Raw genomic sequence first — 15,093 nt, 5'->3', positions numbered from 1 at the left:
AACACACAGCATGTACCCCCATGTCACCCTCTTGCTCACACACAGCTCGCACCCCCATTCCCCCACATGCTCACACACAGCCTGCACCCCCATTCCCCCTTCTTGCTCACACACATCCCGCACCCCCATTCCCCCACATGCTCACACACAGCCTGCACCCCCATCCCCCCACTTGCTCACACACAGCCCGCACCCCCATTCCCCCCTCTTGCTCACACACAGCCTGCACCCCCATTCCCCCTTCTTGCTCACACACAGCCTGCACCCCCATTCCCCCCCAGCCTGCACCCCCATTCCCCCTTCTTGCTCACACACAGCCTGCACCCCCATTCCAACCTTCTTGCTCACACACAGCCTGCACCCCCATTCCAACCTTCTTGCTCGCACACAGCCTGCACCCCCATCCCCCCCACTTCCTATTCAAGTGAACAAGACTGAGCTGCAATTCCAAGAACAGCCTGGACATATTAAGAGGCAAGGTAACAGAAAAACAGCATTTCAGAGTTTTTGCTTTTTCTATGGCAGCCATCTCACTGTATAAATAACATTACATTTACAATCTAGTGGGCTAAAAGATTTGTTCCCCCGGCCACTAGAATACAGCTGGTCCTGAACATGAGGATTCAGCTGCTGTGCGCACTAGGATTTATCCTTCTCTATACAGTACAAGGCTGAGGCTCCACCTTGAAGTAATTCAGTTTTTTTTGTTGCAGGTTTTGCTTTTGTTTTCAGAGCAAAATCCAAGACTAGCTCCAGAAGGAAAGTGAGATATAGAAGAAGTTCTTTTTCTGCTTCCTTGTGCTCAATCCAATCCTGGCTTTGGATCAATAAAATCTGCAAAAAAAAAAAAAAAAAAGTTGTTTCCGCAGAATTCATGCTCCTTTCCATTAAGAATATGTATAACAGTCGGGAAACCAGGCTTCCCCTGACTGCTGTCATGGTGGTCTGAGGCCCCGGCCACTGCAATTGTGACGCCACTGATCTGCCGTAATAGTATGGCACATGTCAGGAAAGGACAGTGAATCCTTGAGTGAGACTGAACTGCAATACCAAGCACAACCACTATACTATATGAGGCGCTGTGAAGACTTGGCAGCTCCATCCAAGCCTTGCGATCTCTACAGCTGTTCAGTGCTGGTGCTGGTTGTCAGGCCCCACTATGTGATATTAATAACCTAAGGAGAGACCATCAGTAGATTAGTCCTGGAAAACCCCTTTAAGTCTCCATGGGATAGTCGAGTACTGCACATAATGGGACCCCCAGGATTCGGGCACTTGTCACATATCCTGCATATTGGTAATAACTTGTATTTCTAGGACGTCCTCTGCATAGCAGGCAGGTTCAGGAGTACGGGCGGGTTACACAACGTGCACAGACCCAGACACATCACCTCTGCAGTGATCACCCAGCCCGGGACAGCACAGCAGACATGGGGAGACTGCTCAAGATAACCCTTGTGGGGGCGCTCCTGGCCCTCCTGGGGGAGAGGATAGCAAATTTCTGGTAAGTGCCTGTTCCTACTGGCAGTGACTCATATGATTACTGGGGTCCTGGAGTTATATAAGCAATGACAGGACGGTATATAGGACAGACAGGGGAAGCTCCTGCGCCCCAATGCAAAATCTGAAGCATGAACTATGTTTTCTTACGTTGCTTTGTTCTTGCTTTGCAAAAAATCTCTTTGTATCTAAGGGGCTGGGAAGATTCCTAGGGGTGACCTAGGAGACTAGGGGGGATCGTTTTCCTATCCAAAAAGTCCAACAGCTTTTTAACTAGTTGCAAAATCCGATTGGGAAATTTCTGATGCAAAGCTCCAAGTCCAGTGTAGAGACAGAAGAGGAAAGTTACCGAGCCCTGCGGGAATCTCATGTTAAAAATAGCAAAATAGGAATTCATGACTTTTTGGGCTTATTCGTGCCAATAGTTAGTAATGTTTTTGCATTTTCCGCTTAGTGGTTCCCCCAGTGCTGCTATGGAGGAGTCCGATTCCCCGCACTGTCTGATGTTTGGGGTGCTGCGGTGCAGGATAAAACAGTAACGGGGTCACAGGGTTACGCCAGTGCACGGCCCCTTCAAGTTGACATTACCCCTTTAAGATTTGTCACCTTGTCTGAACTTCAGCTTGGACATTAGAGGGGATGACTATTCCAGATGTGGGCGCTATGTTTGGCGCTGATAGTCACCGGATATATGAAGTCCTGCCGCCTTCTGATATAGTCTGTGACTCCGTTCTGCACCTTCTAGTTCTTGTCCCTCTCGGCACATCTAGTCCTACAACTGCTGGCAGCCTCACATTAGCTAACACAAAGTCCTCGTTGCGTTACTGTCCTGCTCTACAGGTTTAGTTTCATCGTGAGCTAGTAGAATTATCTGCCCTCACTCCAGTTTGTTTTGCTTGTTATTGACATGAAGCCAAGATCTTATACAATGACTGAGCTACTAGGGAAGCCTGGTCTAATGCTCTGTGTATGTCAGTGAGGTTAAGAATAATTTATCTGACAGATTTTATTAGATAATATGTGTCATTTGATGTGATATGAAGAGAGGTCCTTGATGTGGAAGACGCTGGTGGTGCCATATTTGCTTTTGTGATTAAATCCCTGGGTTATGGAAACCTGGTGTAAAACAAAAATGGCTGGGGTGCTGTAGAAATCTGTGTGTATGTCAGTGAGGCTAAGAATGAAGGAACTGCAAGCTTCTATTGGCTAACACAGGTCATGTGATTTGGAGCCGTATTGTGGAGTCCTATTTGCTTTTGTGAATGTGTTGAGAACGAGGGGGGGTCCTAGAGAGCAGAAGTACCTGGACATGTATCACGAAAAGACAACAGAGATTTATTTCATAGATATCAATATAACATAATGCAGCCAATTTTTGACAAAAAAAAGAATAAAAATGACAGAAATATAACAAGGACTGTGAATAACCCCTAAGAGGCTAAAGCCATTCCCATATCTGTACCAGAATATTGCTGCATGCCTTCTCCTTCTTAGGGTAAATAAATTAATTCTGTTATCCTGTCCACAGCCCTTCCTGTGATTATTAGGCACCACCCCTATGACTGTTAGTATTAGGCACCTCCCTTTATGACTGTTAGTATTAGGCACCTCCCCCGATGACTGTTAGTATTAGGCATCTCCCCCTGTGTCCACACCTCTTTTGTGATTGTTAGCTTTAGGCTCCTCCCTCTATGACTGTTAGTATTAGGCACCTCCCCCGATGACTGTTAGTATTAGGCACCTCCCCCTGTGTCCACACCTCTTCCTGTGACTGTTAGTATTAGGCACCTCCCCTATGACTGTTAGTATTAGGCTCCTCCCTCTATAACTGTTAGTATTAGGCACCTCCCCCTGTGTCCACACCTCTTCCTGTGATTAGTATTAGGCACCTCCCTCTATGACTGTTAGTATTAGGAACCTCCCCTGTGTACACACCTCTTCCTGTGATTGTTAGTATTAGGCACCTCCCTTATGACTGTTAGTATTAGGAACCTCCCCCTGTGACCGTTAGTACTAGGCACCTCCCCCTGTGTCCACACCTCTTCCTGTGATTGTTAGAATTAGGCACCTCCCCCTATGACTGTTCGTATTAGGTACCTCCCCCTCTGTCCACATCTCCTCCTTATAAATACACTAGCTGGTACCCGCGACTTCGTCTGCGGTGATTGTAGCAGTGGGTATATACAGGCGCGGGTAAGGTTTTCGTACTGTGTATAAGGTATGGGATATGAAATGTAACTTTGTATCTTGTTTTTCAGAGAATATGTGAGACTTTTGTGTTGAAGTTACTTTGTATTAGAGCTGCTATATATACGGTGTTGTGAGAAACTTTACATAGTGACTTTGGGACAGAAGTATTTGAAGTTAACCCTTTCCCGCCTATGGCATTTTTTGATTTTCGTTTTTGACTCCCCTCCTTCTAAACCCCATAACTTTTTTATTTCTCCGCTCCCAGAGCCATATGAGGTCTTAATTTTTGCGGGACAAATTTTTCTTCATGATGCCACCATTATTTATTCTATATAATGTACTGGGAAGTACATTAAAAAAAATTCAGAATGGGGTGGATTTGAAGAAAAAATGCATTTCTGTGACTTTCTTATGGGCTTTGGTTTTACTGCGTTCACTGTGCAACCAAAATGACCTGTCCCCTGTATTCTGTGTTTCGTTACGATTCCGGGGATACCAAATTTATATGGTTTTATTTACATTTTGACCCCTTAAAAAAAATCCAAAACTGTGTTAAAAAATTATTTTTTGAAAAGTCGCCATATTCTGACAGCCGTAACTTTTTTATACGTGCGTGTACGGGGATGTATAGGGTGTCTTTTTTTGCGGGACTGGGTGTACTTTGTAGTTCTACCATTTTCGGGAAATGTTATTGCTTTGATCACTTTTTATTTAAATTTTTATCAGAATCAAAACAGTGAAAAAATGGCGGTTTGGCACTTTTGACCATTTTTCCCGCTATGGCGTTTACCGAACAGGAAAAATATTTGTATAGCTTTGTAGAGCGGGCGATTTCGGACGCGGGGATACCTAACATGTATGGGTTTCAAAGTTTTTAACTACTTTTATATGTGTTCTAGGGAAAGGGGGGTGATTTGAATTTTTAATCCTTTTTATTTATTTTTTTATATTTTTTTTACTTTTTGTAAACTTTTTTTTTTGCATTTATTAGACCGCCTAGGGGTATTGACATGGGTGGGCGGTGTCGCGGATTGTCAGAGCGGTGGGGGTCGGCAAACATGGCTGCTCCGGAGCGTTAAAGAGCGCCTCCTGGAGTATCGTTAAGGTGAGGGGCAAAGTGGTAAAGTATATGTATATGAGATTGTGTGGGGTTAGGGGCGAGGCTGTAGAGGGTAATATGAATTTTGCGGCTTGCTATGGTCTAAAGTGTGTGAGATTGCAGAGATGGTGGTGTGAGTTTGGGTTTTGTGGGGGTCCTGGCACAAACGTATGTGCGCTATTGTGACGAAAAGTAGCCTATTGTTTAATCGAGTGTATTAACTATGTTTGTGGAAAATTTCAGCCAAATCGGTGGAGCGGTTTTTCCGTGATTGAGGAACAAACATCCGAACATGCAAACATCCAAACACACAAACCCACAAACTTTCACATTTATAATATTAATAGGATTACTATATGCCCCCCAACCTCCTCCATTAATCAGATGTTCCCCAGAGTTGCTTGTTCATGCTCAGCAATGAGTTGATCACTAGTTACTGCACGTCCAGGGGGTCTCTCAGGTCCAAATGTCTCCCAAACCATCAATAGTTTCCTGTAGGGGCAGAAACACACCAGTGAGGCTACAAACCCCTGAAGCAATGCAGAGATAATCAACTTTTTATGAACATGCAAATCAGTCTGCAAGTGCACTGGGGCGGACCTTATTTGCCAGATATGCCTGCAGACACAGGCTGAAAATGTCACCACTAAGCCCCGCCTCCAGTGCACTTGCAGATCTATAAATGGATGATTATCTCTGCATTGCTTCATCAGTTTGCAGCCTCGATAGTTTGTTTCGGTTCCTATGTAATTCCTCTATATGGCGCTAGGATCGGCTGGCAGGCATTATGGATCTGGCAGACTCCCTTTAACCCCTTCCTGACACCCACTATAATAATACATGAGATGTCAGGACTTTACACAGACCTGAAGCAATGCCCGGGATCAGAGCCCGCTCTTCTGTGTTCCAGAATGTTCTACATATAAATATCCTTCCTGTAAGCCAGGACAGAACAGATGGAAAGAATTTGTAAATTTCACTGCAGATGCTAAAATGTTTTTGAAAATTCTAGATGACTTTTTTTTTTTTTGCAGTCATAGACTCCGAGTCTTCACAGAAGTAGATCCCGTAGATCTGCTAAGTTGTCAGCTCTTAAAAGGGATTGGTAAGTGGACCCCAACCTGTGGCTCTCGGGCTACCTGGACGGGGCGTCACCTTATGGCAGAACTTCATGTTTTTCTTTCCATTTGCAGAGGCCGGTTCTGAAGACATCGATGTCCTACCTAATGGTTTGGCCTTTATAAGTACTGTGAGTATTGGCCTAGGTAGATATAACAGGGAATGATGTCAGCAAGTGCAGGAATGATGAATGAAAAGTTCTGCAACTTTCTAATATACTTTGTGCTTCAATTTTTCAACATTTTCAAGATCTCTGCTTGCGGTCAGTGAATGAGAGGACTCCGGTCTCCGTTCATAGTCAGTGACCCTGTACATAGCTAGTCCTGCTCTCAACTGATACATTGTATCCAGTCTGGACAATGCTCTGTGAGCTCCAGTACTGCGACATCAGATCCTCTCACAAATCCTAAGGATGAGTTCACACAGGGTATTTTGGTCAGGATTTTGAAGCCGTATCCGTATCCTAACCAAAAAGATGGCTCCCATTGAAATCAATGGAAGCCGGTCAGTTCTTTTTTTCCGGGAGCCGTTCGTTCCGGCTCCCGGAAAAAAGAATGGACATGCTCATTCTTCAGGCGGAGTCGCCTTGCAAGTCCACCTGAAGACACTGCCTCCTCCCGGGAGTGTCAAGGTTTTCCCTTGTTCTGGTCTGCCATGAGGATTGAGTGAAGAAGAGCTGGACCCCTAAAACAGCAGAGTGGGGACACATGTTAGGTGAGGGGTCTATAAATAGTAGAATCTGGTCCTGATCACATGTAGGTTCAGTGCCCGCGTAATGCTTTACTATAACATTAACATTGACCCTGTACACACACTTGGATATTGTGTATGAGCTAGTCCGGTTATTAACAGGAACATAGTGAATGAACCAGCGCATGCGCAGCGCATCAGTGACTTATTCCAGTGCATGCGCAGCGCGTCGGTGACTAATTCCAGCGCAGTACAGATGTCTCTGCTGGTTTTCTACAATGTATCAGTCCAGGTTGTTGAGCTCACAGAGCATTGTCTAGACTGGATACAATTGTATCAGATGAGAGTAGGCTCGGAACATACCACCGATTTGGGGGGTGGGTTCTGTATGAAATCTATTTCTTCTCACTCGCTGCATCTCCTTTCAGGGTCTGAAGTACCCCAGCATTCATTGCTTTTCCCCTGATAAGCCTGGAGCAATCCTCCTGTTAGACCTGAACAGCGGCAGTGTCAGTCCGTCTCCTCTGCGGATCAGTAAAGGGTTTGATTCGTCTTCCTTCAACCCTCATGGAATAAGCACGTACATCGATGACAAGGGTAATACTCATCTCATGTGGGAGGTTTATCCAAAGTGGATCAACCAATCACATGGCAGGTCGCATTTTCAACCCAGCTCCTGAAAAACGAGAGCTGGATTCTGATTGGCTGCTATGGTGACCCCAATTGGTACAGATTTGTTATAACTGTACACCCTCGTTCCTTCTGGTGTGGCATGGATCCAGTCGATGGCGCCACGTTGTTTCCGAATCTACTTGCCATCCCGTCACAACAAACACTCCCTCCACCTTGCCATTGGTTTTTGCAGTGAGGTCCATGTCATAATGGCAAGATGCGGACTCTGGGTAGTGCCAAATACTAATAGTCACTGGAAGTGATGTGGACAATGGCGCCACCTACTGGACCCCACCATTCCTGGGAGAACACACTTTTCCCAACTCCATTCCATCATCCACCATTGTCCTTGTGTCCTTACACGCATCCTCTCGGTCTCTTCTCTCTTTTCAGACGGCGCGGTCTATCTCTTCGTGGTGAATCATCCGCAGTTACAATCCATTATTGAGATATTTAAGTTTGTGGAGGAAGAAAATTCTCTTGTCCATCTGAAATCCATCAAACACGAACTTCTTAACAGGTAAAGGAACCATTCAGTGACAATGTACACCCGCCAGAAGATAAGACCTGTCCTGAGCGCGGCGACCTGGACTCACGACCCCAACATGGAAGCATGGGCCATAGAAATGACCGAGTCAGATAGACAAATATAGTGGTGTGTATGGGGTTCTGTGCATATAGACCCCAAACCAGGCCCCCTAAATACAGACTCCTAAACTAATACTGACCCCAGACCCCAAAACTAATACAGACCCCAGACCAGACCCCTAAACTAATACAGACCCCAGACCAGACCGCTAAACTAATACAGACCCCAGACCAGACCCCTAAACTAATACAGACCCCAGACCAGACCCCTAAGCTAATACAGACCCCAGACCAGACCCCCAAACTAATACAGACCCCAAACCAGACCTCTAAACTAATACAGACCCCAGAGCAGTCCTCTAAACTAATACAGACCCCAGACCAGTCCTCTAAACTAATACAGACCCCAGACCAGACCCCTAAACTAATACAGACCCCAGACCAGACCTCTAAACTAATACAGACCCCAGACCAGACCTCTAAACTAATACAGACCCCAGACCAGACCCCTAAGCTAATACAGACCCCAGACCAGACCCCTAAACTAATACAGACCCCAGACCAGACCCCTAAACTAATACAGACCCCAGACCAGACCTCTAAACTAATACAGACCCCAGACCAGACCCCTAAACTAATACAGACCCCAGACCAGACCCCTAAGCTAATACAGACCCCAGACCCCTAAACTAATACAGACCCCAGACCAGACCCCTAAACTAATACAGACCCCAGACCAGAACCCTAAACTAATACAGACCCCAGACCAGAACCCTAAACTAATACAGACCCCAGACCAGACCCCTAAACTAATACAGACCCCAGACCCCTAAACTAATACAGACCCCAGACCAGACCCCTAAACTAATACAGACCCCAGACCAGACCCCTAAACTAATACAGACCCCAGACCAGACCCCTAAGCTAATACAGACCCCAGACCAGACCCCTAAGCTAATACAGATCCCAGACCAGACCCCTAAACTAATACAGACCCCAGACCAGACCCCTAAACTAATGCAGACCCCAGACCAGACCCCTAAACTAATACAGATCCCAGACCAGACCCCTACACTAATACAGACCCCAGACCAGACCGCTAAACTAATACAGACCCCAGACCAGAACCCTAAACTAATACAGACCCCAGGACAGACCCCTAAACTAATACAGACCCCAGACCAGACCCCTAAACTAATACAGACCCCAGACCCGACCCCTAAACTAATACAGACCCCAGACCAGACCCCTAAGCTAATACAGACCCCAGACCAGACCCCTAAACTAATACAGACCCCATACCAGACCCCTAAACTAATACAGACCCCAAACCAGACCCCTAGACTAATACAGACCCCAGACCAGACCTCTAAACTAATACAGACCCCAGACCAGACCCCTAAGCTAATACAGACCCCAGACCCCTAAACTAATACAGACCCCATACCAGACCCCTAAACTAATACAGACCCCAAACCAGACCCCTAAACTAATACAGACCCCAGACCAGACCCCTAAACTAATACAGACCCCAGACCAGAACCCTAAACTAATACAGACCCCAGACCAGAACCCTAAACTAATACAGATCCCAGACCAGACCCCTAAACTAATACAGACCCCAGACCAGACCCCTAAACTAATACAGACCCCAGACCAGACCCCTAAACTAATACAGACCCCAGACCAGACCCCTAAACTAATACAGACCCCAGACCAGACCCCTAAACTAATACAGACCCCAGACCAGACCCCTAAACTAATACAGACCCCAGACCAGACCCCTAAATTAATACAGACCCCAGACCCCTAAACTAATACAGACCCCAGACCAGACCCCTAAACTAATACAGACCCCAGACCAGACCTCTAAACTAATACAGAACCCAGACCAGAACCCTAAACTAATACAGACCCCAGACCAGAACCCTAAACTAATACAGACCCCAGACCAGACCTCTAAACTAATACAGAACCCAGACCAGAACCCTAAACTAATACAGACCCCAGACCAGAACCCTAAACTAATACAGACCCCAGACCAGGCTTCCTCTATATATAGATCCCAGTCTAGAGCCCTTAAACATATATAGTTATTGATCTGCCCTTTTCACGAGTCTCCATTGATTTGGCATTTGATAGGCCTCACACTATTGCGCACATTTGCCAGGATTGTCTCGATGTGCTATTGGGCGCCTCAGTATTTGTCCTAATAATGTGGGGAGGTTTTTTTTTTCTCTGCTCTTTTTGTCATTGGGCTGTGTCTCCTCTTGCAGATCACCCCTATTTTAAATAATTGGACCTAACATAAGCTGCAATACCAGACATGGCCTACTGACCAGAGTGGCGCTGTTTTGGGAAAAAAAATCATATCCTTTATTCTATTCCTGGACCTTTCTGTTAACTTGTTCCATCTTTTCGTCTTCCTTTAGTGTGAATGATATCATCGCTGTCGGGCCTGAGAGCTTTTACGCCACCAACGATCATTACTTTTCCAACAACCACCTAAAAGCTGTGGAACATTATCTTGGATTACCGTGGACAGGCGTTGTGTATTACAGCCCAGGGGACGTCAGACACGTGTTCACAGGATTTTATTTTGCCAATGGAATCACCATTTCTAATGACAAAAAGTAAGTCTTCTTATTACTGACGGACAAGATGTCTCAGCCCACAGCGGGTCCTTACAGTGCTGGACAGGGGTAGTGGGAGAGTCCGTCATCATCTACAGTCATGGCCAAAAGTTTTGAGAATGATACAAATATTAATTGTTACAAAGTCTACTGCTTCAGTTTCTCTAATGACAATTTGCATATATTCCAGAAAGTTATAAAGAGTGATCAGCTTAACAGCAATTACTTGCAAAGTCAATATTTGCCTAGAAAATGAACTTTATCCCCCAAAACACATTTCAACATCATTGCAGCCCTGCCTTAAAAGGACCAGCTAACATCATTTCAGTGATTACTCCATTAACACAGGTGTGGGTGTTGATGAGGACAGGGCTGGAGATCAATCTGTCATGTCAAATAAGAATGACACCTCTGGACACTGTAAAAGGAGGCTGGTGCTTGTCATCATTGTTTCTCTTCTGTTAACCATGGTTATCTCTAAAGAAACACGTGCAGTCATCATTGCACTGCACATAAATGGCCTAACAGGGAAGAGTATCGCAGCTAGAAAGATTGCACCTCAGTCAACAATCTATCGCATCATCAAGAACTTCAAGGAGAGAGGTTCCATTGTTGGCACAAAGGCACCAGGGCGCCTAAGAAAGACCAGCAAGCACCAGGATCGTCTCTTAAAAGTGTTTCAGCTGCGGGATCGGGCTACCAGCAGTGCAGAGCTTGCTCAGGAATGGCAGCAGGCAGGTGTGAGTGCATCTGCACGCACTGTGAGGCGGAGACTCTTGGAGAAAGGCCTGGTCTCAAGGAGGGCAGCAAAGAAGCCACTTCTCTCCAGAAAAAACATCAGGGACAGACTGATATTCTGCAAAAGGTACAGGGAGTGGACTGCTGAGGACTGGGGCAAAGTCATTTTCTCTGATGAATCCCCTTTTCGATTGTTTGGGACATCTGGAAAACAGCTTATTCGGAGAAGAGGAGGTGAGCGCTACCACCAGTCTTGTCTCATGCCAACTGTAAAGCATCCTGAAACCATTCATGTGTGGGGTTGCTTCTCAGCCAAGGGAATCGGCTCTCTCACAGTCTTGCCTAAAAACACAGCCATGAATAAAGAATGGGACCAGAATGTCCTCCAAGATCAACTTCTCCCAACCGTCCAAGAGCAGTTTGACGACCAACAATGCCTTTTCCAGCATGATGGAGCACCTTGCCATAAAGCAAAGGTGAGAACTAAATGGCTCAGGGAACAAAACAGAGAGATTTTGGGTCCATGGCCTGGAAATTCCCCAGATCTTAATCCCATTGAGAATTTGTGGTCAATCATCAAGAGACGGGTGGACAAACAAAAACCTACAAATTCTGACAAAATGCAAGCATTGATTGTGCAAGAATGGACGGCTATCAGTCAGGATTTGGTCCAGAAGTTGATTGAGAGCATGCCAGGGAGAATTGCAGAGGTCCTGAAGAAGAACAAGGGTCAACACTGCAAATATTGCAACGCTGCATTAACTCATTCTAACTGTCACTATAAGCTTTTATTACTCAGAATATGATTGCAATTCTATTTCTGTATGTGATAAAAACATCTGACAAACACACAGAAACCAGAGAGCAGCAGATCATGTGACAATAGAAGATTTGTGTCATTCTCAAAACTTTTGGCCATGACTGTATAGGAACCTTGTGCATGGGAACAGGTCACTAGTGAGGTCTATTGCAGAGGGAGGGGATGCAGGGACTTGTCTTAGATATTTACCAACATTTACTTGGCAGAGAGTAAATACAGGTCTGTGATGCTCGTGTCTTGTAGATATATCTATGCTGCAGATTTCATGGGTCATACCATTAATGTCTTTATGAAGAATAAAGATTGGTCTCTGTCTCCAGTAAAGGTAAAAATAGATTCTATCTATCTATCTATCTATCTATCTATCTATCTATCTATCTATCTATCTATCTATGTATCTATCTAACTATCTTTCTCCTATCTATCTATCTATCTATCTATCTATCTATCTATCTATCTATCTATCTCTCCTATCTATCTCATATCCTCTATCTATCTATCTATCTATCTATCTATCTATCTATCTATCTATCTATCTATCCTTCCACCTGTCATAGATAACTATACATCCTCTATAGTCTTGTAATTCTACTGCATCGACCTCCAAAATCTTCTATTTTTCTTCCTTCCTATACAAGTCAGTATACGTAGATACACTTGTGGATAACCTGTCAGTGGATCCAGTGACTGGTGATATTTGGACAGGAGGACATCCCAATGGATACAAACTCTTCAGCTACAACCCAGAAGATGTGCCCGGCTCAGAGGTCAGTCCATCACTGATGGTATATATCTATATACAGTTATGTTACTATGGGATCAGAGACCGCCATCTTGCAGCCCCATAGAAGTGAATGGAGCGGTGGCCATGTATATGTATCAGGGCTTCATTCACACGTAACATTCAGGGGAACTTTCGGATCTCCTATATTGTGCTACTAGGTCTTTAATTAATATTTCTAAGTGGAAGTACATCTATGTCAGCATACAGGAAATCTGTCCTATGCTAGGCTACTGCTTCTTCCTCTGCCCCATCACTTAGGCTAGCCCCTCCTCCTCTACCCCCCCGTCCCTAGGCTAGTGCTTCCCCCTACCCCTGATGCTAGGCTAGCGTTTCCTCCTCTGCCCCATTGCTAGGCTAGTGCTTCCTCAGTCCGGTGGGCTGTAAGGGGCTCCCATGCCACATTCCTATCCAGAGTCTGTTCACTTACTTATCCTTATTGTCCCCATGTCCCCAGGTGGTTCGTGTACAGAATATTCACTCAGATCATCCGATCATCACCAAAGTCTACGTGAACAACGGCTCGGTGATTCAGGCGACATCCTGTGCGTCGGTGTATAAGGGGCAGCTACTCATAGGTACGGTATTCCACCGGGCCCTGCTGTGTCCGTGGGAGTAATGGCCGTACCCTGCAGATGTCAAAATGCGGCAGCAACTGGAATCTGACAATGTGAACTTTACAAAACACAAAACAAAATAAATGATCCAAAAATGTTCTTTCTTTTATGTAAATTTGGGTGAAGATAAAATAATACAATTTTATCCTGGGGTGGTATACAATACGTGCACATGGTGGTTTAACACCACAGATAATACTGTGTAAGGACATTGATGGGGCATTATACTGAGTGGGGGGCACTAATGGGGCATTATACTAAGTGGAGGGCACTAATGGGGCATTATACTGAGTGGGGGGCACTAATGGGGCATTATACTGAGTGGGGGGCACTAATGCGGCATTATACTGAGTGGGGGCACTAATGGGGCATAATACTGAGTGGGGGCACTAATGGGGCATAATATTGAGTGGGGGCACTAATGGGGCATTATACTGAGTGGAGGGCACTAATGGGGCATTATACTAAGTGGAGGGCACTAATGGGGCACTATACTGAGTGGGGGGCACTAATGGGGCATTATACTGTGTGAGGGCACTAATGGGGCATTATACTGTGTGAGGGCACTAATGGGGCATTATACTGTGTGAGGGCACTAATGGGGCATTATACTGTGTGAGGGCACTAATGGGGCACTATACTGAGTGGGGGGCACTAATGGGGCATTATACTGTGTGAGGGCACTAATGGGGCATTATACTGTGTGAGGGCACTAATGGGGCATTATACTGTGTGAGGGCACTAATGGGGCACTATACTGAGTGGGGGCACTAAACTGAGTGGGGGGCACTAATGGGGCATTAGACTGTGTGAGGGCACTAAGGGGGCACTATACTGAGTGGGGGGCACTAATGGGGCATTATACTGTGTGAGGGTGCTAATGGGGCACTATACTGAGTGGGGGGGCACTAATGGGGCATTAGACTGTGTGGGGGCACTAATGGGGCATTAGTGGGGGACACTAAGCAGGTCTCATCACTCTGTTGCCCAAAGGAGGGTACTATTACTCTATGGTTGCCCAAAGGGACTAGATAGGATGTGGTTGGGTCAAAGAGAAGGAGGTTGGGCGGGGTTAGAAATCTGGCTTAAAGGGGTTTTCCTGGATTTTATTTGCATAGCCTATGTTGGCTGCCACCTCGGATGTAGCTCTCACATCCTCCGCTCCATCCCCAGTGAATGCTCTGCACCTCCTGTATCTGGGAGCTGTTTGGAGTTCCCCTGCACTACCACAGTAAAAATCCTACCTTGTTTGCAACTCAGTCTCCTGAGTCTTATTCCTGCACCTACCATCATGGGCACTCCAACCACCAATGGGCTCAGGGAGACGTATTACCATTAGGACATGCCCTGGAGGAGCAACATAACCCTCAGCACTGCGCCAACCTAGGAGGAGCATCAGAGGATCTGGTCAAGATCCTCACCACAGCAAATCCTAGTCCCATCTCCTTGCCTTCCTTCCATTATAGCCGGAAGTTTGGGGAATTGCTACAAACTGCAGAATATAAGTCGCAGAATGAGAAGTTATATCATGTCCCTCGTCCTCAATTTATCCTGTAAACTTGCCCGAAGTGACAGGTCTGTATGGGACTGGCGAGAGCGCTGCACATGGTGAGACCCCCGGGATTTGGGGACTTATCCATATCTCT

At 45.8% G+C, this 15,093-nt stretch overlaps 1 protein-coding gene across 1 annotated transcript; it reads left to right on the top strand.

The window, feature by feature from the left end:
• The first annotated feature begins 1,219 nt into the window (after positions 1–1,219).
• LOC142201001 (serum paraoxonase/arylesterase 2-like) lies at positions 1,220–13,544 on the top strand. Its single transcript, XM_075271799.1, has 9 exons — positions 1,220–1,504; positions 5,824–5,894; positions 5,983–6,038; positions 7,027–7,195; positions 7,664–7,790; positions 10,291–10,491; positions 12,293–12,374; positions 12,688–12,816; positions 13,288–13,544. The coding sequence occupies exons 1-9, from the start codon at positions 1,431–1,433 to the stop codon at positions 13,447–13,449; spliced, it is 1,071 nt and encodes a 356-aa protein (XP_075127900.1). The 5' UTR covers positions 1,220–1,430; the 3' UTR covers positions 13,450–13,544.
• The last annotated feature ends 1,549 nt before the right edge of the window (positions 13,545–15,093 follow it).

The sequence above is a fragment of the Leptodactylus fuscus genome, chromosome 4 (genome assembly GCF_031893055.1).
Source record: "Leptodactylus fuscus isolate aLepFus1 chromosome 4, aLepFus1.hap2, whole genome shotgun sequence".
NCBI classification, from domain to species: domain Eukaryota; kingdom Metazoa; phylum Chordata; class Amphibia; order Anura; family Leptodactylidae; genus Leptodactylus; species Leptodactylus fuscus.
The sequence above is the reverse complement of the archived record's forward strand: the minus strand, read 5'-3'. Positions and strand labels throughout refer to the sequence as shown.

Bases quoted from the DNA above. Each gene is read 5' to 3' on its own strand.
- LOC142201001 (XM_075271799.1), top strand. From the start codon at position 1,431: ATGGGGAGACTGCTCAAGATAACCCTTGTGGGGGCGCTCCTGGCCCTC. The intron at 1,505-5,823 runs GTAAGTGCCTGT...TTTTTTTTGCAG, and splicing joins GAGAGGATAGCAAATTTCTG to TCATAGACTCCGAGTCTTCA. The intron at 7,196-7,663 runs GTAATACTCATC...CTCTCTTTTCAG, and splicing joins CACGTACATCGATGACAAGG to ACGGCGCGGTCTATCTCTTC.